A 24,746-nucleotide genomic window follows, 5' to 3' on the forward strand; every position below is an offset into this window, starting at 1 on the left:
GATGGAACTAGAGGGTATCATGCTTAGTGAAATAAGTCAATCGGAGAAAGACAACTATCATATGATCTCCCTGATATGAGGGAGTGGAGACGCAACATGGGGGGTTAAGAGGGTAGGAGAAGAGTAAATGAAACAAGATGGGATTGGGAGGGAGACAAACCATAAGTGACTCTTAATCTCACAAAACAAACTCCGGTTTGCTGGGGAGGAGGGGGATTGGAGAGGGGGGGTGGGGTTATGGACATTGGGGAGGGTATGTGCTATGGTGAGTGCTGTGAAGTGTGTAAACCTGGCGATTCACAGACCTGTACCCCTGGGGATAAAAATGTATTATATGTTTATTAAAAAAAAAAAAAGTTAAAAAAATACAAAACTGAAAAAAAAATGTATTTTGGGTTTATAACATTTGAAGTAGATTGTGATAGGTTAAGGATATATATTGGAGTTCCTGCACCAAGCACTAAAAAAAAGAAAAGGGGGTATACATAAAAAGAAATATAAAATTGAGTACAAAATAATAAATTAATCCAAAAGAAGGCAGAAAGGGAGGAATAATAGAAGAAAGGATGTATGAGACAAATAAAATAAGAAAATGGTAGACTTAAGTCCAACTATATTAATAGTTGTATTAAATGTAAATGGCCTTATATTCTTCAAGGAAAAAACAAATTTACAAATTGGATTAAAAAATTTAAAAAGCACAGAACAATTATAAGCCATTTGTGAAAGACATTTTAAATATAAAGATATATATTGGTTAGGAATAAAGGAGCGCAAGAGATGTATCATGCAAATGCTAATTAAAAGAAAGCTGATGTAGATATTTCACTACCAATGTATTTTAAGGGAAGGAGTATTATTAGAGATATATAGGAACATTTCATAAGGAGAAGAGTGTCAATTCATCAAAAAGGCATAACACTTATAAGCATATAGATACCTAATAATAGAGATTCTAAATTCATGACAAAATTTGGCAGAACTAAAGGGACAATTATAGTTGAAGAATTTAACATTAATATAATAGAACATCAATATTAGCATTATATTAATAGAATAATAATGATTAGTACTATAGTTAAAAGAGTAATCAATATTACAATTAGAAAAAAATCTCAATCAATAATATAATTGACACAACAATTTTAAAAATTGTATCTCAATAATTGATACAGCAATTAGAAAAATAATACAGAAAAATTTGAACAGTAGAATAAACTATGACATTACTTACTTAAATAAATATGCCCCAAATTACTGCACAATATGCACTATTTGGTATTAAATCACAGCATCTCATAGAACTCTTCCACTCCCTTGTCAAATGCTATTCAGATGTTAATCGGGAAAAAAAAATTCAGAACATGTTATTGTGCTTGGCAACTAGGAGTTCACTGAGATTTTAGTGAAAATAGTATCAATGAAATATTGAGGGTTGCAAGTCATGTTATCATGGACCAATGCTTGAATGAAAGGTGAAGATGAAGAGACCATGAGGATAGCAGTTTTTCTCAGGAAGTTTCTCTCAGAAAATAAGAGGAAGAAGAGTGATTAGTGATGGGTGACGGGGGAGAGACATATTTTTGTTTTAAAATAGAAAAGGACCTAGTGTATCATGCTAAGTGAAATACTTCAGACAGAGAAAGACAAATACCATATGATTTCACTTATATGTGGAACCTAAGAAATAGAACAAACAAGCAGAAAGAGACTCATAAACACAGAGAACAAACTGTTGGTCCCCAGAGGGGAGGGAGATGGAGGGGAATGGGTAAAATATATTTTATAACTTCTAGTTATAAAATAAGAAAGTCACAGGGTGAAAAATACAGTTTAGGAAATACAGTCAATAGTACTATAATAAGATTATACAGTGACAGGTGGCGACTACACTTATGGCTAGCACTGTGTAATGTTTGGAATTGTGGAATCCCTATGGTGTGCACCTGAAACTAATAAAACACTGTAAGTTAACTATACTTCAATAAATTTTTTTAAAAATAATACAAAATAAAGTAAAATAGAGAACATTGAACACGTGTTATTTTGGATGAAGAGAAGGAGCCAGTGGAGAAAGAAAGGAAAGGGAAGGAGAGAGAATAATCTCTGGGGAAAGGTTCTGGAGAATTCAGAGTGGAAAGAAATCAAGAGTAGAGGTTGGGGGACTGGGCTTCAGCATGAGCAGGGAAATCTTTCTCACTAAAGAGTGGGGAGAAGAGATAAAATACATGTAGAGAATGCTTCATCTTAAATAAACAAGTATAGAAAATTATTATACACTGTATATTAATATTTACAACTAATTTAAGGTAGAATCAAAAGCATGCTTTTTGATAAGAGATGCTTAAATGTTTTAAATTGCCTTCACATAAAATGCTTTACTCCCTCATGTTTCTTTCTTTCTTTCTTTTTTTTTTTTAAATGAAGTGAGGAGTGGGTGGGGGGTATGAGAAAGGGGGTATGAGAAGGATGGGGGAGAAGAGAGGCAAAGAGTATAAAAAGTGGTTAAGCAATCCTCAGAAAAAGAAACCTAATAGCAAAATATATATAAAAGAATCCTCATCCAATCTAGTAATCAGATAAATATAAATACTCAAACAATGAAATACTATGTTATACCCCAGCAGATCAGATTTTTTGAAAATTCATGTATCATTGAAGATGTGAATATACTAAAAATTTTATACCTCACCAGTGGTAATTTAAATTGATTTAATTGCTTTGGATAGTACTTTGACAATTTCTGGGGAAGCTGAAGATGAAGGATAAAACATATTATTATTTACCAGAATCTGCTCCCTCCCCTTAAGAGAGAATTCTAAGTCTTCACCCAGTTCCCTGTGCCCAGCAATCCTCCCCTGTAGGAAGAGTATATTTCCCTGACCCAATGACTAGGATTTGGTCGTGTGATTTCATTTGGTCAATTAAATATGAGTATATATTCAATGACATGAGTATCCCTGATATAAACAGAAGCTTTCAAAAGCATCGCAAGTTTTTGTCAGCCTCCTGCCCATATTCCCTCTGCCATGAGAAGAGTGTACAGCAGACACGAGCCATTTCCATTCCAACTGTAACAATTTGAATAAAAAATTCTTTGAATTTCTGGAGTGGCATTAGGGTTATAGAATTTATTGGTGAAGGATTCTTTTTTTTTTTACATAAGGAAAATGAAAACAAAATGCTAACATATCACACAAGTATGTTTATTATTTAAATGTTCATAAGCTTTTATGATGTTCATACGTTCAAATGTTCATAAGATTTTATCAATGAAAACACTTCTAGAAAATGCTACACATGTTGTATTAATGATTGTAACTGGTTTAAGGCACATAGTGCAAAATACTTCATTTCTGATACAGAGATCCCTAAATGCTTATCTAACCACATTGGCACAAAATTGCTTTAGTACCTTATATGGTACAACATATGTTTGGGGAAAAAAATGTTTGGGGAAAAAATAAATAATAATAGATGGGAAAAAACTTTGTGGGTAAAACTAGTTACTACTATTTACTGGCAAAAATCTATTAGTAGATTCATTTTTTGGTTTACAGAGTAAGTTGCCATAGAAAAATACTGTCTATGATTCATTTTAAATCACATTATTATATAATACACAAATTATTCACCTGAAAAAATCTCTTACTACCTGAGAATTTGCCCATGAATAGTTATTTTTTTTTTTATGTTTTGGCTTAGAGAAACCTCAGATACAAAATAACTTGAGCATCTCTAATAAAAATTTTCCTTATGTAAACATAATTTTGTCTACCAAAACAGGATTTTCAAAATTTCAAAAATTCCCTTTACTTGATTAATAAAATACAGTACATAACTTTGAGAAAATAGATTTTTAAGAGTAAATATATACATATATGAGTTATAGAGACAGAATATAAAGATATATTGCTCTTATAAGTACAATCAAATTAGAGGTAGGTGTTTTAAGTAAAATTCAACTATATCGTATCTTTTTCTGTGTTATATCTACAAATATTCATATTTAGTATTTAACCCAAGTATATATTTTTAACATAAAGTGTACTGCATTTTTAGGATGATTTTTTTTATTAGAAGCACCATAACCCACAATTTAAAATTGAAGGAAATATAAAACAGGTATCTATGCTGTATCAGTAGAAAGTATAATGGCTATGTACTCTTTTGATGTGACTAAGGATTTGCTATTTACCTGCCAGATTCAATAATGTTTCTAGGTGTTTTAAATAAATTCATTTTCCTAATTTTTACTTGCTCCATTTTAACAAGTAGAATAAACATTCACTGTACAGTACAATACTGAGTAATGATTTATATGTGTGTTTATCGGCATAATGTAACTGTGATCCAGTGCAAGCTGTTTGTTAACAACAACATTATTTTGGCATAATTCATTCAAATATCTCTGTATATTATACCATAAATTACTTTGTCCTTTTAAAAAGTTCCTAACTAGAGTCATATATCTATTAAGTTTATTTTGAAGGCTTTGGAAAAAGTAAGCAGTGATTTGATTCCTTGATGAGCACCCTGAAAAGAAAACAAGGCACAGTCATTTTGGAAATGGAAATCCCAGGAAGGGAGGAGTACAGAAATGAGCACCAGTTATTTGCAGATATTCCAAAGAATATCTCCTCATACTTCCCACTTCTGAATGTTCATATGACTTGAATTGGGAGACCAGTAGTCATGTGAGGAACACACTTCCCACAGAATCCTCCACATCTGCCGTAGACTTTGGTTCCATCCTGAAAATAGGAAGAGGCAGAAATATAGGAGAATTGGGCAAAAGCTGGTATCTGTGTACATAGGCAGAAAAAGCAAATGCTTTAAATCATGCAGCAGAAATCATTAGCCAAAGTTTCCTATAACAATTATATTTGAGGTCAAAGGTCATACCACTTTAGGATTAGTTGAAATTGGTGGTCATGGGAATCAGATAATCTGAGATTCAGATTAGCTACTGATGATTATAAACCACATTATAATTCAGACAATTCATCTCAATCCACGTGTTTTTCATCAAGGTGTATTTGCTTCAGTGAGGCTGTTAAAACCTCTCCCAATTTGCTGTCCAATATTTATATGATTTTATATAAGATTCTCATAGGCTAAATAAGAAATATACAAACTTGCCCTTAACTGTATACAAGTCATATTTTCCCCTGTTAACCTCAAGCATCTCATGGAAACCTTAGAAACACAGCTTGAAGTATAGTTTGTGATAAAATGGGGGGAGAAAACTGGACTGAAAGCATTTGTAATTAGAATTGTAATTAGAAATTGTAGTTAGAAAAGAACTAAGAAGGGAGTTTTCGTTTTTTGTGTGTGTTTTTGTTTTTGTTTTGTGGGGGGTTGTTTTTTTTGTTTGTTTGTTTGTTTGTTTGTTTAAGAAACGCGAAGCTGTTCACTGAGGAATAGGTTGACAGAGGCTGGTGAGAGGGGTGGGACAGAAATTCTCTCTTGATTCCTTTCCATCCTTGGTCCAAAAGTCAAAGGACTGAAGACAGTTTGATAGGATGAAGCAAAAACAGTTTGAGCTACTATATGAGCTTCTGAAGAAAGTAAGGGGTTTTTTTTGTTTGTTTGTTTTGGGGGGCTTGTTTTGTTTTTAATCTAAAGAGGGCAGTCAGAGAAGGAAACTCAGTTCCTAGAACATTTTGGGATAAAGAGCGTTTTGAGATTAGGGACTTTTGAAGTTGCCTTTTCTTTCAGAAATTTTTCTTAGCTCTCAAGAATCTAAGTAAAGAGAGAAGAAGGGAATGGCAGCAAAAATTCCCATTTATGTACATTGCTATTCCCAGATTGCTTAAGTAAAAACCTAATCTTGGTTAAATGTCCTGGCAAATGAAAAGAAGCTTGCATTTCCATATGTAAACCTGGATTCCACCGGTCATAGCTTCATACGAGGCCACAAGTTTCAGGAAATACTTTCACGTGCAATATTTTTGATCAAGGTAGACATTCTCAGTAGATTAAATAATTAATTAACCTTTAGAATGGAACTTAAATAGAAGTAAAAGGAGATTATACTAAATATTCATATCTACTGGTGACCTCTTTACAATTAACCAAAAATTATAGAAAAGCTGGATAAATAAGGTAAAAATATTTCTCTTTTACACAGAGACCTGCTCAGAATATACTTTAATTAACTTATTCCTATTCTTCTACCAAAAGGGATTAGACCTAATACACCAAGAGTTTAAAAATAGCTGTTTGCTCTAAAAGCTGACTTCTTACCTAAATGAGAATTATAAAAATTGTAAATGCTTATTAATTAAAACTTGGTTTTGTAGTCTTCAGAAATAGAATGTTTTAGTCTATGAATATCAGAAAATTGAATTTCATTACAAATAATATTGATACAAGTATATTAAAAAAGTCACTTTAAAAAAAAGTCACTTTTATCCAAAGAAAGAAAAACCATAAAACAGAAGGGGCAGGGGCCATGGATGGCACTGAATGATGAGCAACATAGGTGAGAACACTCAGAAAGTAGATCCTGATTTACTAGAGATAAAGTCAAGCTATCTGAGACATGGTCCCTGTGAGTAACAGGAGCCGTGTCAGGAGATATATGTGCCAGTACCCTATACTACCAAAATTACATGTGTCCTACCTGTAAAAGCCCAGTACGATGTTATCTGCGTAAAGGCAGAGGAAAATACGCATACAACCATAAAACTAGTCCTGATTTTTATAGAAACTATGAAGAATATATGCCAAATGAAAAATGACCACCCCCATCACTAAATCAAGGCAGTGAGATAAATAAACCAAAAACCCACTCCTCACTTTGAAACAGTAAAACCAACAAATCTTTAATAATTAAAATACAGCTAACAGCACCACCTCTTCTTGAAGGACATGCATTTCAAGTCATTAGCTCCAACCTTGAGCTACATAGAATCTATATGCCCTAGTATTTGATATTTCTGGTTCAAATACTGGTAATCTATACATGGGTTTATATGCAAATAAGGCCACATACGTACATTAATCAAAATGACCCTGGTTTCATGATTTCATAGATTACTATTATGTCCCATTATATGTAATATGCCTCATCTATGCAATAACTCATTAGGCTTTAACTTTATAACTCTAAAGTTAAGATAAGGGACCTTTAATTCTAGTTCACAGCACGAAGTATTTCAAACAAGCATGTTGGTCCAGCAGGACTTACTTGTGATCTGTGTATGATGACAGAGGCATAACTCCCCTGAGCAAGCCACTTTGCTGTGCTAGATATCTTCATTCCAGTTCCTGCCAAGTTAATGCTGAACTGTCCCTAGATTGTAAACAAAACAAAACAGATGAAATTCATAAAATATTTAAGAATGCTCAAAAGAAACACCTGAATTTGAATTATATAAGAAAGGTCCGGGGTGCCTGGGTGGCTCAGTGGGTTAAAGCCTCTGCCTTCGGCTCAGGTCATGATCTCAGGATCCTGGGATCGAGCCCTGCATCAGGCTCTCTGCTCAGCAGGGAGCCTGCTTCCCTCTCTCTCTCTCTGCCTGCCTCTCTGCCTGCTTGTTATCTCTGTCAAATAAATAAATAAAATCTTTAGAAAAATAAAAAAAAGAAAAAAGAAAGGTCCCAAATTGGTTTTCAAGGGTCTTCCTTTAAAAAATGAAAAAAAAAAATTTTTTTTTGAGAGAGGGAGAGAGAGTGCGCACAGAGAAGGGCAGAGGGAGAGGGAAGAGAGAATTTTAAGCAGGCTCCATGCCCAGGGCAGAGCAGGAGGAAGGGCTCAATCTCCTGACCCTGAGATCACGACCTGTGCCAAAATCAAGAGTCAGATGCTTAGCTGACTGAGCCACCAGGTGCCCAAAATGAAAGAATATTGATGCAACTTTACTCTAAAGGAAATTGTCCAGCTAATGTTTTTTAAAAATTACAAATATGTCTTCTCAATCTGAGATACCTGAATCAATATCATATAATGTGATTTGTGCAAAAATAAATCCGTCTAACCCTAGCACTCTAGGCTTGACTGCTACAGTTAGTGTTCCTAGAGCAGTAGGCAAGTTTTTTTTTTTTTAAAGATTTTATTTATTTATTTGACAGACAGAGATCACAAGTAGGCAGAGAGGCAGGCAGAGAGAGGAGGAAGCAGGCTCCCTGCGGAGCAGAGAGTCCGATGCGGGGCTCAATCCCAGGACCCCGAGATCATGACCTGAGCCGAAGGCAGAGGCTTTAACCCACTGAGCCACCCAGGCGCCCCAGTAGGCAAGTCTTAACAGAAGGGATGCTCATAGGGACTAATACCAAACTTAACATTTCTCCAATTTCTATTTTTGACCCCTTCTTGTTCACTTCCCTGATAATAATTCCCCTGTTTAATGTATTTTCTAGAGTCTCCCGTCAATGTGCCCTTCTCTGCCATAAAAATATTACTTCTTAACCCCACACACAGAGCTACGGAATGTATCATTTATTGTCCCAGCTATTGCATTCTTTTTAAAGTACGCAGAAGTGTATATGGGATGTGTGATCCCACATGATTTACACACAGTGTGTGAGCCCCCTAGTGGCTTTATGATCTAATTCTTTTTAAGACGCAAGAACCATTTTCATGTCAAAATATTTCAGACTATCTCTGTTAAAAATTAAACTTTAAATGTCTGTTAATTGAGAAATGTGACTAAAATAGGTAAAATTCTGACACATTTATATGATCTTGCAGTACAGAATTACACACTGAAAAAATAATTAACAAATGCTAATTAAGCCTATTGCCAATGTTCAAATATACATAGATTCAGAGTGATAATCTTGGATCCCATCCCTATATTCCATAGCCTAAGCTTCATGAATCTTGAGCAAGTCTGTGATAAAATATAAGGGATTACATTACCTGAAAGAAAATATTACCTAGTCATAAAAGCAAAAGTGAAATAGATTTCAAATATATATATAGGAAATTACTATTGTTAAAACAAATATATGTTGACTTAGTTTATTGCTAAAAAATCTAAGTTATTTCTTAATTAAAATCAAAATAAATTCAAATACATTTATAATACAATTTTAATACATGGAGAATTTTCCCTGTAAGAGAAATAATGTTTAGATAAATTCCAAATAAAAATTCTTATTACATACATCACTTAAATATAAATTTAGAATATGACCTAGATGTTTCATTGCTGTATTTTCAAAGTCCAGAATAGGGCTTGGGTACTCAGTGTTTTTGGATGAATTAAGTACAGCATTATAAATACTGAATTTTCATATTACATACACATAAATACACAAATACACATCTAAACCTTTCATACATCATGATAATGAATAACATTAACACTAGAAACAATGGTATATTTTTACTGGTAAATACTTGAAAAATAATTTTAACTACTTCTCTAATACTTGATAATCAACCTGATTCCAGTTTTGCATTGAATATCTTCATCCTACACTAATTCATTAAGTAGGTTTCGCAACAAATAAAATTTCTTTAAAATAGAAATATATTCTGTGATGTAGGTTTCCTATAACTAGACACTTATTGAATACCTCCGTAGAGTGTTTTCACAACATAACATTCTACACTTTTCACTCAAGCAATACTCAAGATTGCTTGGAAGCATTCAAATGTACATGCACTGAAAGTGAAAGGAAAAAAATCTGACTGACTATTCAAAGACTCAGGTGGTCACTAACACAAGGTTGGACTAGAAATACCTATGGCTCCATTTCTGCAGACAAACTTTCATGAGCTTTACTTATGTCCTTAGACCTCATTAAAAAGCAACATTTGAGCCCCTCATTGGGCTCTCTGCTCAGTGGGGAGCCTGCTCCCCCTGCCCCCCCGTCACCGCCTGCCTCTCTGCCTACTTGTGATCTCTGTCTGTCAAATAAATAAATATTTAAAAAAATTTTTTTAAAAAAGCAACATAATATAATCTCCAAGAAATTGTAAAACAATTCATCTGAAATTTGAGATAGTATTGATAATGTAAAAATACATTTCACTTACTCATTCAAAATTACCTGAATGACAGACATAGTGTCAAGTACTGTGGTGGTACCAAGACATATCTCACTCTAAATCTTTTTTTTTTTATTTTATTTTTTTTTCAGTGTTCCAAAATTCATTATTTATGCACCACACCCAGTGCTCCATGCAATACGTGCCCTCCATAATACCCACCATCAGGCTCACCCCCACCCCCCACCCCACCCCCAAAACCCTCAGTTTGTTTCTCAGAGTCCGCAGTCTCTCATGGTTTATCTCCCCCTCTGATTTCTAAATCTTTTCTTTTTTCTTTTTTTTTTTTTTTAAGATTCTATTTATCCATTTGACAGACAGAGATCACAGGCAGGCAGAGAGACAGGCAGAGAGAGAGAGAGAGAGGAGGAAGCAGGCTCCCTGCGGAGCAGAGAGCCCGATGTGGGGCTTGATCCCAGGAACTTGGGATCACGATCCCAGCCGAAGGCAGAGGCCTTAACCCACTGAGCCACCCAGGCATCGCCAATTTCTAAATCTTTTAAGTGAAGAACAGATTGGTAGTTGCCAGGAAGGTTCGGGGGAATAGGTCCTCACCCATGGTCAAAAGATACAAACTTCCAGTTATGAGATAAATTCTGGGAAAATAATGTGCAGCCTGGTGATTATAGTTAACAGTACTGCACTGTATATTTGAAAGTTGTTAACAGAGTAGTTCTTAAAGGCTCTTATCCCATGAAAAAGATTTCATAACTATGTGAGGTGATGGATGTTGATTAAGCATCCTATGGTGATCATTTTGCAATGTATGCATAATCAAATCATTGTCTGGAACACTTTACACTAATGTAATGTTATATGACAATTATATTTCACTGAAACTGGGGAAAAATAAATAAGTAAAATAACATATGTACATAAATACATGTAATGAACTGTAGAGAATTACAGGATATATTTATAACATAAAAAATGGACTGGTATGTTCCTATGGAACTTCAGAAGTAATAAATGATAGAATAAATTATTTTAGTTCCATATTTTATTTAAGATTAAAATGTAAACCTCCTTAAACCTAATCTTTAACTTAAAATTAGTTCAGTATAGCTACTAAAAATTTGTTTTTTAAAAAAGTAGATGAGGTTTACCACCTCTTCTACTCTCAACATTTAGATTAGGCAAACATAAGGAGTAAAATTCTAAGAGCAAAATCACAAGTAGAAGGTGACCCAAAGATCCAATAATTCAATAAATTGGAATATCTGTCCTTGACTTATTAACTGAATTAAAGAAAAAAAGTACTTATGGGTATAAGAGAAGAAACATAGTGGTAGATACAAGTTTCAATGTTCTACTTCTCTTACTGACTGGTTCATGGGTGCTCATTACACCATCATGCTTTTATAATGTTAAAATATATTGTACATATATTATTATGAATGGGATCTATAATCTAATGCAATTCTTTTTTAAAATTTTTAATTTCTTATTAACATATAATGTATTATTAGCCCCAGGGGTACAGGTCTGTGAATCGCCAGGTTCATACACTTCACAGCACTCACCATAGCACATATCCTCCCCAACGTCCATAACCCAACCACCCTCTCCCTACCCCCTTCCCTCAGTTTGTTTTGTGAGATTAAGAGTCTCTTATGGTTTGTGTCCCTCCCAATCCCCTCTTGTTTCCTTTTTACCTTCCCTACCCCCAAACCCCACACTTTGCCTCTCAAATCCCTCACATCAGGGAGATCATATGATAATTGTCTTTCTCTGATTAACTTTTTTCGCTCAGCATAATACCCTCTAGTTTCATCCATGTCGTCGCAAATGGCAAGATTTCATTTCTTTTGACAGCTGCATAGTATTCCACTGTATATGTATACCACATCTTCTTTATCTATTCATCTGTTGATGGACATCTAGGTTCTTTCTATAGTTTGGCTATTGTGGACATTTCTGCTATAAACATTTGGGTGCACATGCCCCTTCGGATCACTACATTTGTATCTTTAGGGTAAATACCCAGTAGTGCAATTGCTGGGTTGTAGGGTAGCTCTATTTTCAACTTTTTGAGGAACCTCCATGCTGTTTTTCATAGTGACTGTACCGGCTTGCTTTCCTACCAACAGTGTAGGAGGGTGACTCTTTCTCTGCATCCTCGCCAGCATCTGTCATTTCTTGACTTGTTAACTTTAGCCATTCTGATGGGCACGAAGTGGTATCTCCTTGTGGTTTTGATTTGTATTTCCCTGGTGCCAAGTGATGTGGAACAATTTCTCATGTGTCTGTTGGCCATCTGGATGTCTTCTTTGCAGAAATGTCTGTTCATGTCTTCTGCTCATTTCTTGATTGGATTATTTGTTCTTTGGGTGTTGAGTTAGATAAGTTCTTTATAGATTTTGGACACTAGCCCTTTATCTGATATGTTGTTTGCAAATATCCTCTCCCATTCTGTCAGTTGTCTTTTGGTTTTGTTGACTGTTTCCTTTGCTGTGCAAAAGCTTTTGATCTTGATGAAGTCCCTATAGTTCATTGTTGCCCTTGCTTCCCTTGCCTTTGGCAATGTTCCTAGGAAGCAGTTGCTGCGGCTGAGGTTGAAGAGGTTGCTGCCTGTGTTCTTCTTAAAGATCTGGATGGATTCCTTTCTCACATTGAGGTCTTTCATCCATTTGGAGTCTGTTTTTGTGTGTGGTGTAAGGAAATGGTCCAGTTTCATTTTTCTGCATGTGGCTGTCCAATCTTCCCAACACTATTTGTTGAAGAGACTGTTTTTTTTCCATTGGACATTCCTTCCTGCTTTGTCAAAGATTAGTTGACCATAGAGTTGAGGGTCCATTTCTGGGATCTCTGTTCTGTTCCATTGATCTATGTGTCTGTTTTTGTGCCAGTACCATACTGTCTTGATGATGACAGCTTTGTAATAGAGTTTGATAACTCTATTGTAATAGAGTTTGTAATAGAGTTTGGGATGCCACCAACTTTGGCTTTCTATTTCAACATTCCTCTGGCTATTTGAGGTCTTTTCTGGTTCCATATAAATTTTAGGATTATTTGTTCCATTTCTTTGAAAATAGTTGATGGGATTTTGATAGGGATTGCATTAAACGTGTAGATTGCTTTAGGTAGCACAGACATTTTCATAATACATGTTCTTCCAATCCATGAGCATGGAACATTTTTCCATTCCTTTGTGTCTTCCTCCATTTCTTTCATGAGGACTTTATAGTTTTCTGAGTACAGATGATTTGTCTCTTTGGTTAGGTTTATTCCTAGGTATCTTATGGTTTGGGGTACAATTGTAATGTAAGGTAATTCTAATAAGAATTCCATCGGGAATTTTGTAACTCTAGAGAACTGATTCTAAAATTTATATTAAAAGACAAAGAAATTAAAATAGTTAAAACAATTTTTAAAAAGAAAAAACTTATAGGACTCACACTACCTTATTTTAGTGATTATAAAGCTATCATAACCAAGACACAGCTGTGAGAGGGAGGTAGATCAATGGAACAGAACAGTTCAGAAATAGACCTATATTAATAAGTCCACTTGGTTTTTGACAAAGGTAGAAAGCTAATTAAATGGAGAAACTACAGTCTTTTCACCAAATGGTTTTTAGACAATTGGATGTCTACATGTAAAAATCATCAGACTTCACACAAAATTAATTCAAAATCAATCATAGGTCTAAGTATACAACTATAAAACTATACAGATTTTTGAAGGAAATATAGGAGAAAATCTTTGTAACTTGGAATTAGTCAAAGAGTTCTTCAGTATAAAACTAATTGCACAAGCCATATAGGAAAAAACTAATATATTTTGTGTCATTAAAACTTAAGATTTTTGCTGTGTGAAAGATACTTAAAGATACAGTTCGTACCAGTAAAAAAATATTTGCAAATGTCATATATAACAAAAGACTTGTATCCAGAATATGTAAAGAACTCTCAAAATTAAACAGTAGGAAATGAACAATCCAATATTTAAAATGAGCAAAGACTCTAAAATACACTTCATCAAAATGGATATGCAGATGACCAATAAGCACATGAAAGATATTTAACATCTTTAACCATTAGGGAAATGCAAATTAAAGCCACAGTAAAATTTCACAGAACATGGGGAGGGGAGACAGAAAACTTGACAATCCTAAGTGCTAACAGGGAAGCAAAGACTGGAAATTAAATCTTCACTGGTGGGAATACAAAGCCACTAGAACTTATAATATCTTCGCTCTATAAAATGGCTTGGTAGTTTCTTATAAGTTAAACATATATGTGACCCTATAATCCCATTCATAGCATATTTATCCCAGAAAAATTAGAATGTATGTTCACATGAATACCTATACACAAATGTGCATATCAGGTCTGTTCATAAACTCCCAAACTTTAATCAACCCATATCTTCCAATGAGTGAATGGACAAACTATAGGACAACTGTACGACATCTGTATGATGGAGTAATTTTCTCAGCAATAAAAAAGGAACAAATTGCTGACATCTGAAACAACACAGATGAATGAATCTCAAAGGTGTTATGTTGAGTGAAGAAAGCCAATCTTCAAAGGTTATATACTGCATGATTCCATTTATATGACATTTGTATGACATTTCAGAAAAGACAAAACTATAGCACAGAGAAGATCTTGATCAGTGTTTACCAGGAGGTAGGTCCAAAGGAGAAACTGACTCCATGAAGGGCACATGAGGGAACTGTCCTATATGCTAATTATGATGTTGATAAAATGAATCTGTACAGGAGAAAAGCAAGATGGTGAAGGAGTAGGAGACCTAAATATCATCAGGTCCCAGGAGTTCAGCTGGATAGTTGTCAAACCATTCTGAACAGCTACAAACTCAACAAAAGAGAGAAGAGAAGAAGAGCAGCAATTCTACAAACAGAAAATTGACTACTTTCTGGAAGGTAGGATGTGCCGAGAAGTGAATCCAAAGCAACATTTGGGAAGATAGACCGTGGGGGGAGTGGCCAGCTCCTGGCAAGTGAGAAAGCAGTGGAGCACAAAATCATAACTTTTAGAAGTTGGCTCCCCTGAGGGACCTCTCTCCAGAGGCTAAGTGGGTGGTGGAGCCCTCATGGGGACAGTGTGGTCTCAGGATCTGCAAGGTCACAAAAAGACAAGGGTGCCTGAGTGTGGCTGAGCTCCCAGGTTTTGGAGCAGGGAAGCCAGCTGCAGAGATGGAGCAGAGGGCTTTTAGGTCGGGGTAAAATTAAACCATGATCCAAGTCACAGTCGGGCCACTGTTCTTCGGGCAGGAACCCAACAAGCAGCAGATCTGGGGAGACTCACTTTTCTCCTCTGGGAGGAGCAGTGTGGGAGCACACTGCAGGAATCAGCTGAGTTTGGAGACTCCAAATGGGGCTGGGCAGCAGAGAGAGAAACATCCAGTCATAGGCCAGGTGAGCTTGGAGTGGGGCCGGAGACCAGGGAGATGGGAGGCATTGATTGCTTCTCTCTGAGGGTGCACTAAGGAGTGGGGTCCCCAAGATCTTGGCTCCTATGGGCCAGAGAGTGGGAGGCCTCCCATTTCCTCCATTTTCTTTCCCGTCCTCCAAAACTGTACAGAAAGCATTCAGGGAACAAAAGTTCCAGAGACCAAAACCAAGCAGATTACATAGCCCGGCCCCTGCAAAGGCAGTATAGTTCTGCCTCAGGCAAAGATATTTGAGAATCACTGCAGGGGAGGAGCCCCGCCCCCTCCAGAAGATCAGCAAGACCATTCAGCCAAGACCAAGTTCACCAATCAATGAGAACTGCAGAATTCCAGACTTAGGGGAAAGCAACACATAGAACTCATAGCTTCTTTCCATGATCCTTTAGTTTTTTAAAGTTAAATTTTTTAAATTCTATGTTTTTATTCTATTTTTAAAAAAATTTTCCTCTCCTACTTTAGCTTTTTTTTTATTTTATCTTATCAATACCTTTTTAAAAATCTCTTTAAATTTACATTGTTATAGTCATATTTTATCCCTTCATTGTATTTAACCTTATTTTTTTGTATACATATAGGGTTTTCTTTCTTTAAAATTTTGGGATACAATTTCTTCTAATAGATCAAAGTATACTCTAAATCTAGCACTTTGCTTTGTTCTAATCCCCATCCCCAGCCTGATCACATTCTTTCCTTTTTTTAACCACCTTATCAATTCCTTTTTTAGAATCTTTTTAAATTTTCATTACAGTCATATTTCATCCCTTCGTTGTGTTTACCCTTATTCTTGTGTATATATATATATATATATATATATATATATATATATATATATTTTTATATTTTTTTATTTTTTAGTGTTATTTTATTCTAACAGACCAAAATACACCCAAAATCAAGTGTATATATACACATATTTTTTTTTTTCTTCCCCTTCTTCTCCCCCTAGTTTAGGGTCTCTTCTGATTTGGTTAGTATATATTTTTCTGGGGTCATTGCTACCCTTTTAGTATTTTGTTCTCTCATTCATCTATTCTTATTTGGATAAAATGGAAAGGTGGAAATCTCACCAAAAAAAAAAAAAAAAAGAAAAAAGAAAAAAAGAAAAAGAAAAAGAAGAAGAAAAAGAGGCAGTACCAACAGCTGGGGACCTAATCAATTTGGACATTATAAATATCTTAGAAATAGAGTTCAGAATGACGATTATCAAGGTGCTAGCTGGGCTCAAAAAAAACCCATGAAAGATATTAGAGAATCCCTTTCTGGAGAAACAAAAGAACTAAAATCTAACCAAGCTGAAATTAGAAAAGCTATTAATGAGGTGTAATAAAAAATGGAGGCTCTTACTGCTGGGATAAATGAGGGAGAAGAGAGAATTAGTGATGTAGAAGACCAAATGATGGAGAATAAAGAAGCTGAGCAAAAGAGAGACAAGCAACTACTAGACCACAAGGGGAGAATTTGAGAGATAAGTGATACCATAAGACAAAATAATATTAGACTAATTGGGATTGCAGAAGAAGAAAAAGAGAAAGTGGCAGAAGGTATATTGGAGCAAATTATTGTAGAGAATTTCCCCAATTTGGCGAAGGGAACAAGCATCAAAATCCAAGAGGCACAGAGAATTCACCTCAAAATCAATAAAAATAGGTCCACACCCCATGATCTAATAGTAAAACTTACAAGTCTCAGTGACAAAGAGAAAATCCTGAAAGCAGCTTGGGACAAGAGGTCTGTAACATACAATGGTAGAAATATTAGATTGGCAGCAAACCTATCAACAGAGACGTGGCAGGCCAGAAAGGACTGGCATGATATATTCAGAGCATTAAACAAGAATAATATGCAACCAAGAATACTATATCCACCTAGGTTGTCACTGAAAATAGGAGAGATAAAAAGTTTCCAGGACAAACAAAAACTAAAAGAATTTGCAAACACCAAACCAGCCCTACAGGAAATATTGAAAGGGGGCCTGTAGGCAAAGAGAGAGCCTAGAAGTAGTAGAACAGAAAGGAACAGAGACAATATACAGTAACAGTCACCTGACAGGCAATACAATGGTACTAAATTCATATCTCTCAAAAGTTACCCTCAATGTAAATGGGCTAAATGCCCCAATCAAAGGACACAGGTTATCAGAATGGATAAAAAACAAACAAACACCAACAACAACAAAAAATCAATATGCGGTCTACAAGAAAGTCATTTTAGACCCAAGGCCACATCCAGATTGAAAGTAAGGGGGTGGAAAACAATATAGCATGTTAATGGACATCAAAAGAAAGCTGGGGTGGCAATCCTCATATCAGATAAATTAGATTTTAAGCCAAAAATATAATAAGAGATAAGGAAGGGCACTATATCATACTCAAAGGGGCCATCCAACAAGATTTAACAATTTTAAATATCTATACCCCTAACATAGCAACAGCCAACTATATAAACCAATTAATAACAAAATCAAAGAAACACATCGACAGTAATACAACAATAGTAGGGGACTTTAACATCCTTCTCACTGAAATGGGCAGATCATCCAAGCAAAACATCAACAAGGAAATAAAGGCTTTAAATGACACACTGGACCAGATGGACATCACATATATGTTCAGAACATTCCATCCCAAAGCAACAGAATACACATTCTTCTCTAGTACACATGGAACATTCTCCAGATTAGATCACATCCTGGGTCACAAATCAGGCCACAACCAATACTGAAAGATTGGGATCATTCCCTGCATATTTTCAGGCCACAATGCTTTGAAACTAGAACTCAATCACAAGAGGAAAGTTGGAAAGAACTTAAATACATGGAGGCTAAAGAGCATTCTTCTAAGAAGGAAGTTCTTTTCAGTTCAATGAGAAAATTAAAGAAGAATTGAAAAAAATTCATGGAATCAAATTAAAATGAAAACAGAACTGTTCAAAAACTTTGAGATGCAGCAAATGTGTCCTGAGAGGAAAGTATATAGTGATACAAGCCTTTCTCAAGAAACAAGAAAGGTCTCAAGTATACAAACTAACCCTACACCTAAAGGAGCTGGAGAAAGAACAGCAAAGAAAGCCTAAACCCAGCAGGAGAAGAGAAATAATAAAAATCAGAGCAGAAATCAATGAAATAGAAACCAAAAGAACAGCAGAACAAATCAATAAAACTAGGAGCTGGTTCTTTGAAAGAATTAATAAGAATGATAAACCCCTGGCCAGACTTAACAAAAAGCAAAGAAAAAGGTCCCAAATTAATAACATCATGAATGAAAGAGGAGAGATAACAACCAACAACAAAGAAATACAAACAATTATAAGAACATATTATGAGCAACTATACGGCAGCAAATTCGACAATCTGAAAGAAATGGATGCATTCTTAGAGACGTATAAACTACCACAACAGAACCAGGAAGAGACAGAAAACCTGAACAGACTCATAACCAGAAAGGAGATTGAAGCAGTCATCAAAAATCTCCAAACAAACAAAAGCCCAGGGCCAGACAGCTTTCCAGGGGAATTCTACCAAACATTTAAAGAAGAACTAATTCCTATTCTCCTGAAACTGTTCCAAAAAATAGAAACGGAAGGAAAACTTCCAAACTCATTTTATGAGGCCAGCATCACCTTGATCCCAAAACCAAAGACCCCATCAAAAAGAAGAATTACAGACCAATATCCTTGATGAACAAAGATGCAAAAATTCTCACCAAAATACTAGCCAATAGGATCCAATAGTACATTAAAAGGATGATTCACCACGACCAAGTGGCATTTATTCCTGGGCTGCAAGGTTGGTTCAACATCTGCAAATCAATCAATGTGATACAATACGTTAATAAAAGAAAGAACAAGAACCATATGATACTCTCAATAGATGCTGAAAAAGCATTTGACAAAGTACAGCATCCTTTCTTGATCAAAACTCTTCACAGTGGAGGAATAGAGGGTACATGCCTCAGTATCATCAAAGCCATCTATGAAAAACCCACAATGAATATCATTCTCAAGGGGGAAAATCTGAGATCTTTTCCCCTAAGGTCCAGAACACTGCAGAGATGTCCACTATCACCACTGCTATTCAACATAGTACTAGAAGTCCTAGCCTCAGCAATCAGACAACAAAAAGAAATAAAAGACATCCAAATTGGCAAAGAAGTCATCAAACTCTCACTCCTTGCAGGTGATATGTTACTTTATGTGGAAAACCCAAAGACTCCACTCCAAATCTGCTAGAACTTGTACAGGAATTCAGTAAAGTGTCAGGTTATAAAATCAAGGCACAGAAATCAGTTGCATTTCAATATAACAACAGCAAGACAGAAGAAAGAGAAATTAAGGAATTGATCCCATATACAATTACACCCAAAACCATAAGATACCTAGGAATAAACCTAACCAAAGAGACAAATCATCTGTACTCAGAAAACTATAAAGTCCTCATGAAAGAAATGGAGGAAGACACAAAGGAATGGAAAAATGTTCCATGCTCATGGATTGGAAGAACATGTATTATGAAAATGTCTGTGCTACCTAAAGCAATCTACATGTTTAATGCAATCCCTATCAAAATCCCATCAACTATTTTCAAAGAAATGGAACAAATAATCCTAAAATTTATATGGAACCAGAAAAGACCTCGAATAGCCAGAGGAATGTTGAAATAGAAAGCCAAAGTTGGTGGCATCCCAAGTCCAGACTTCAAACTCTATTACAAAGCTGTCATCATCAAGACAGTGTGGTACTGGCACAAAAACAGACACATAGATCAATGGAACAGAACAGAGAGCCCAGAAATGTACCCTCAACACTACAGTCAACTAATCTTTGACAAAGCAGGAAAGAATGTCCAATGGAAAAAAGACAGTCTCTTCAACAAATGGTGTTGGGAAGATTGGACAGCCACATGCAGAAAAATGAAACTGGACCATTTCCTTACACCACACACAAAACAAACTCCAAATGGATGAAAGACCTCAATGTGAGAAAGGAATCCATCCAAATCCTTGAGGAGAAAACAGGCAGCAACCTCTTTGACCTCAGCCACAGCAACTTCTTCCTAGAAACATTGCCAAAGGCAGGGAAGCAAGGGCAAAAACAGCTATTGGGACTTCATCAAGATCAAAAGCTTTTGCACAACAAAGGAAACAGTCAACAAAACCAAAAGACAACTGACAGAATGGGAGAGGATATTTGCAAACAACATATCAGATAAAGGGCTAGTATCCAAAATCCATAAAGAACTTATCAAACTCAACACCCAAACAAATGATCAACACCCAAACTCAACACCCAAACAAATGATCCAATCAAGAAATGGGCAGAAGACATGAACAGACATTTCTGCAAAGAAAACATCCAGATGGCCAACAGACACATGAGAAATTGTTCCACATCACTTGGCATCAGGGAAATACAAATCAAAACCACAGTGAGATTATCAACTCACACTAGTCAGAATGGCTAAAGTTAATAAGTCAGGAAACAACAGAGGCTGGTGAGGATGCGGAGAAAAGGGAACCCTCCTACACTGTTGGTAGGAATGCAAGCTGGTACAGCCACTCTGGAAAACAGCATGTAGTTGCCTCAAAAAGTTGAAAGTAGAGGTACCCTATGACCCAGCAATTGCACTACTGGGTATTTACTCTAAAGGTACAAATGTAGTGATCCAAAGGATCACTTGTAAGTGCATGTTTATAGCAGCAATGTCCACAATAGCCATATATGAAAGAACCTAGATGTCCATCAACAGATGAATGGATAAAGAAGATATGGTGTGTGTGTGCATATATATATATATATATATAATTAAATACTGTTCAGCCATCAAAAATTAAATCTTGCTATTTGCAACAACGTGGATAGAACTAGAGGGTATTATGCTGAGCAAATAAAGTCAATCAGAGAAAGACAATTATCATATAATCTCTCTGATATGAGGAATTTGAGAGACAGTGTGGGGGGTTATAGGGGATAGGGAAGGAAAAAAAATGAAACAAGATGGGATTGGAGGGAGACAAACCATAAAAGACTCTTAACCTCATGAAACAAATTGAGGGTTGCTTGGTGGGGGGTGGGGAGTAGGGATAGGGTCGGTTCGTTACAGACATCGGGGAGGGTATGTGCTATGGTGAGTGTGATGAAATGTGTAAGCCTGATGATTCACAGACCTATAACATGGGACAAATAATACATTATATGTTATAAAAAAGAAGAAGAAACACTGGAATTCCACACAAAAAATTAAATATTAAAAAAAAATTAAAAATAAAAAAAATTATCTGTACATATGTTAAAACTGCATACTAAAAAGGCAATTTTTTCTGTATGTTACAAAAATTTTTTAAATGTGAATGGGTGTAACATTTTATTTAAAGAATAAATTTTTCAGTTCCTTTGCAAATAAAACCCAACAACATGTTATATGTAAGGGACACACTTAAAGTGATTCATAAAGGCTAAAATTAAAAGGATAAGCAAGAAAATACGCAAGGAAAATGAACATAAACAAAGAATTGGGGCAGCAATCCTAAGAGACAAAGTAGAATTCAAGCCTTAAATCAGGAAAACATGACAAATCAGTACTAGAAACCATAATTTACAATGAAGAAATAACATGTAAACATTATGAATTGAATAACACAGCAACTTTTATGAAGCAAAACCATAGGAGATGCAAGTAGACATAGGCAGAAACCCCCAATAGGAATTTTTAATACACTACTTTTAGTAACAGGACAGATCAAGCAGGGAAAAATAAGGAGAGGGATCATCTAAACAATATAATAAAAAAGGTAAACCTTGTGGATATATATCAAACTCTACATTCTTATAGTAAAAAAATACATGTTCAAAACATTTAACTGGCTCTGAATATTGAAAATAATGCTGGCCATGATCTATTGACATTGGCTGAATGTGGTTATTTCTCTTGCTCTTATGTGATCAGTTTTAATCACAAAACAGCTGAAGAGATACATGTTATGTTTTATTTTCAAATTTTTGTGGCTCTTTGAAAAGTACCAAACATTTTACTTTACTTCACTTTTGATGTATGTATTCTAAAGTCACATCACACTCCTTAACTTCATTTTATATTGCAATGTGGCGAAGTTTATTTTCCCTAAGGAGTGCCATATGTATCCATTCTCTTTTTAGCATTCATGTCCCAAAGTGCCCTGTCATATGCAAACACAGAGGATGTGGTTTTGATGAATCCCAAACAAAATAAGTTCTTTCTGTGACATCAAACATCTAGAGACTATTCATGCAGATGTTGTATAACTTAACACGGGATCTGGTTTATATATTTGACGGAACATCTCTAAGAATACTAGACATTCTGTATTTTTGGTAACAGAAACCTCAGTCACTTGAATAGAGGATGAATATAGATGGGCAAAGTTCCTATTGACAATACATACTTATCTATGCCCAATAACATCTAACTTGGGAAATAAAACTCTGCATTCCAGATATCTGGAGAGCTATGTGAGGAAGGCATCTCACCTTGATCAGTAGAGAGGAATATTTTATTACTGTACTGGTTCTTTCTGTGACATTCTCAAGGACCTTAGGTAGGTTATTAACATGTAATGTCTGTTTCTCCTAAGTATAAAGTGGGGTTACCTAGTTTACATCTTTCACAAGATATTATAGGGAGGAAAAAGGGGTTACATTGAAACTGGAGGAAAGGATTTAGAAATTAATGGAAATAGCTCTCTTACCTTTTAAAACCCCAATTGTGCTAACACTTCTTATTCCAATTCCATGCTCATCAAGAAATATTCTATTTATAATAATTAATTTTTTGTTATTTCCCATTAGTAAAGTTAAACAAGATAAAAGTTTTGATCCCACTTGACAGGTATATGATTTACTTGAATATCAGCTCTCTTGTGAATTTTGTTGAGGTCTCATTGACAAGACCTTACTCAATTCAACATGTAACAAAAAGGACTGGATTCCCAGAACTTCGCAACCTTTCTGAAGTAATGGCATCTTTGAGACCCTGTATCAGACTTTCCACAACTCTATATGGCATTCTCAGTTTACTTCTCTCTAATCACATCAAGTATTTGATGAGAAGGCACAGCTTACAGGAAGGATGGGTTGCTGGACAAAGTTGATCATTCTTGACATGGGTTGATCACTAAAGAATGAATACTCCCTATTTAATCTCTACTAAATCTCTATTTAAATGGAAGTGTTATTTAAAAAAATCCAAACATGAGTAAAAATTTTGCTGAGAAGGACACCTGGGTGGCTCAGTCAGTTAAACATTGAACTCCTGATTTTGGCTCAGGGCATGATCTTGGGTTGTACGATCAAGCCCCAGGTCTGGTTCTCAACATAGCAGGGAGTCAGCTTCTCTCCTTGTCTACCTCTCCCCTTCTTGTGCACTCTACTCTCTCTCTTTCTCTCTCTCTCTCTCTCAAAAAATAAATAAATAGATAAATCTTTTTAAAAAAAATTTGTTGAGAATGTTAAAAAGTTTAGATTTCACATCCTTGATTTTAGAAGAGATGTCTGAAGAGACAATGTTTAAGACTTCAGAGTTGATCAAGATAAGGACAGTCCTAAGAAGAGAATTGAATAGAAGATGTGGGTCAGAGAGTCACATTCTGGGAAGCAGACCAATCATCTGACAGACCAATATGAGTGACGTGGGAAAGGGGAAGAATGGACAGAGATAGAGCTAACCAGCTTCAAAGAGCAAATGATAACTTAAGCCTCTCCTGCCAACTTACCTTTAAAAATATAGCCAAGAAAGGAAACATTTCTGAAATGGCAACTTGAAGACCTCTTTGGTCTCACTCTCCAGCAAAATAACCATAACTGATAAAAATTATAAAATATAACAACCATTTAAGGTCTCTGAAAAAATATCCCAAGGTTATACAACAAATGGAAAACATTAATTCACAAAAATCTATATCTAGGTAAAAAGAGTGTCTGCGGCATTTGAACCATGACCTGCCCTCTCCTCCTACCTCAGTAAGATGACAGTTTTACTCTTGATGGGAACGCAAGATTCTATTTCTCTAGCTCCCTACTAGGGTTAGGTTTTCTCTTGGGAGGGACAAACCACTGGCAATTCTCATCTCACCCAGTTCACAGAAGCTCTATTACAAGCAAGAATGGCTGGGGCTCTGCCACTCGGTCCCTACTCATAGAACAGAAGATCTACCCCAGGCATGGTAGGCTAAGAACGCAAGACTCAAATCATCCCCATTCAAAATCACTGCTAAGGCAGAGGTTCTATGCAGAGGAGGGCAAGCCAAGAAGACCAGGGCCTACTGCTATTACTCAACACCCTGCTTAAAAA

The 24,746-nt window shown here is 35.5% G+C and overlaps 1 protein-coding gene across 1 annotated transcript in view; it reads right to left on the bottom strand.

Moving 5' to 3' along the window:
• Positions 1–4,664: 4,664 nt before the first annotated feature.
• Positions 4,665–24,746, bottom strand: part of LOC111157931 (ADAM metallopeptidase with thrombospondin type 1 motif 20) — a 181,166-nt gene continuing 161,084 nt past the window's right edge. The window contains exons 38-39 of the mRNA XM_022519672.1: positions 7,196–7,300; positions 4,665–4,754 (exon numbers count right to left, since the gene is read on the bottom strand). Coding sequence (XP_022375380.1) covers positions 4,665–4,754; positions 7,196–7,300 — 195 coding nt within the window. The remainder of the gene's footprint in view (positions 4,755–7,195; positions 7,301–24,746) is intronic.

The sequence above is a fragment of the Enhydra lutris genome, unplaced genomic scaffold, assembly GCF_002288905.1.
Source record: "Enhydra lutris kenyoni isolate GAN:26980312 unplaced genomic scaffold, ASM228890v2 scaffoldscaffold56, whole genome shotgun sequence".
Classification (NCBI taxonomy): Eukaryota; Metazoa; Chordata; class Mammalia; order Carnivora; family Mustelidae; genus Enhydra; species Enhydra lutris.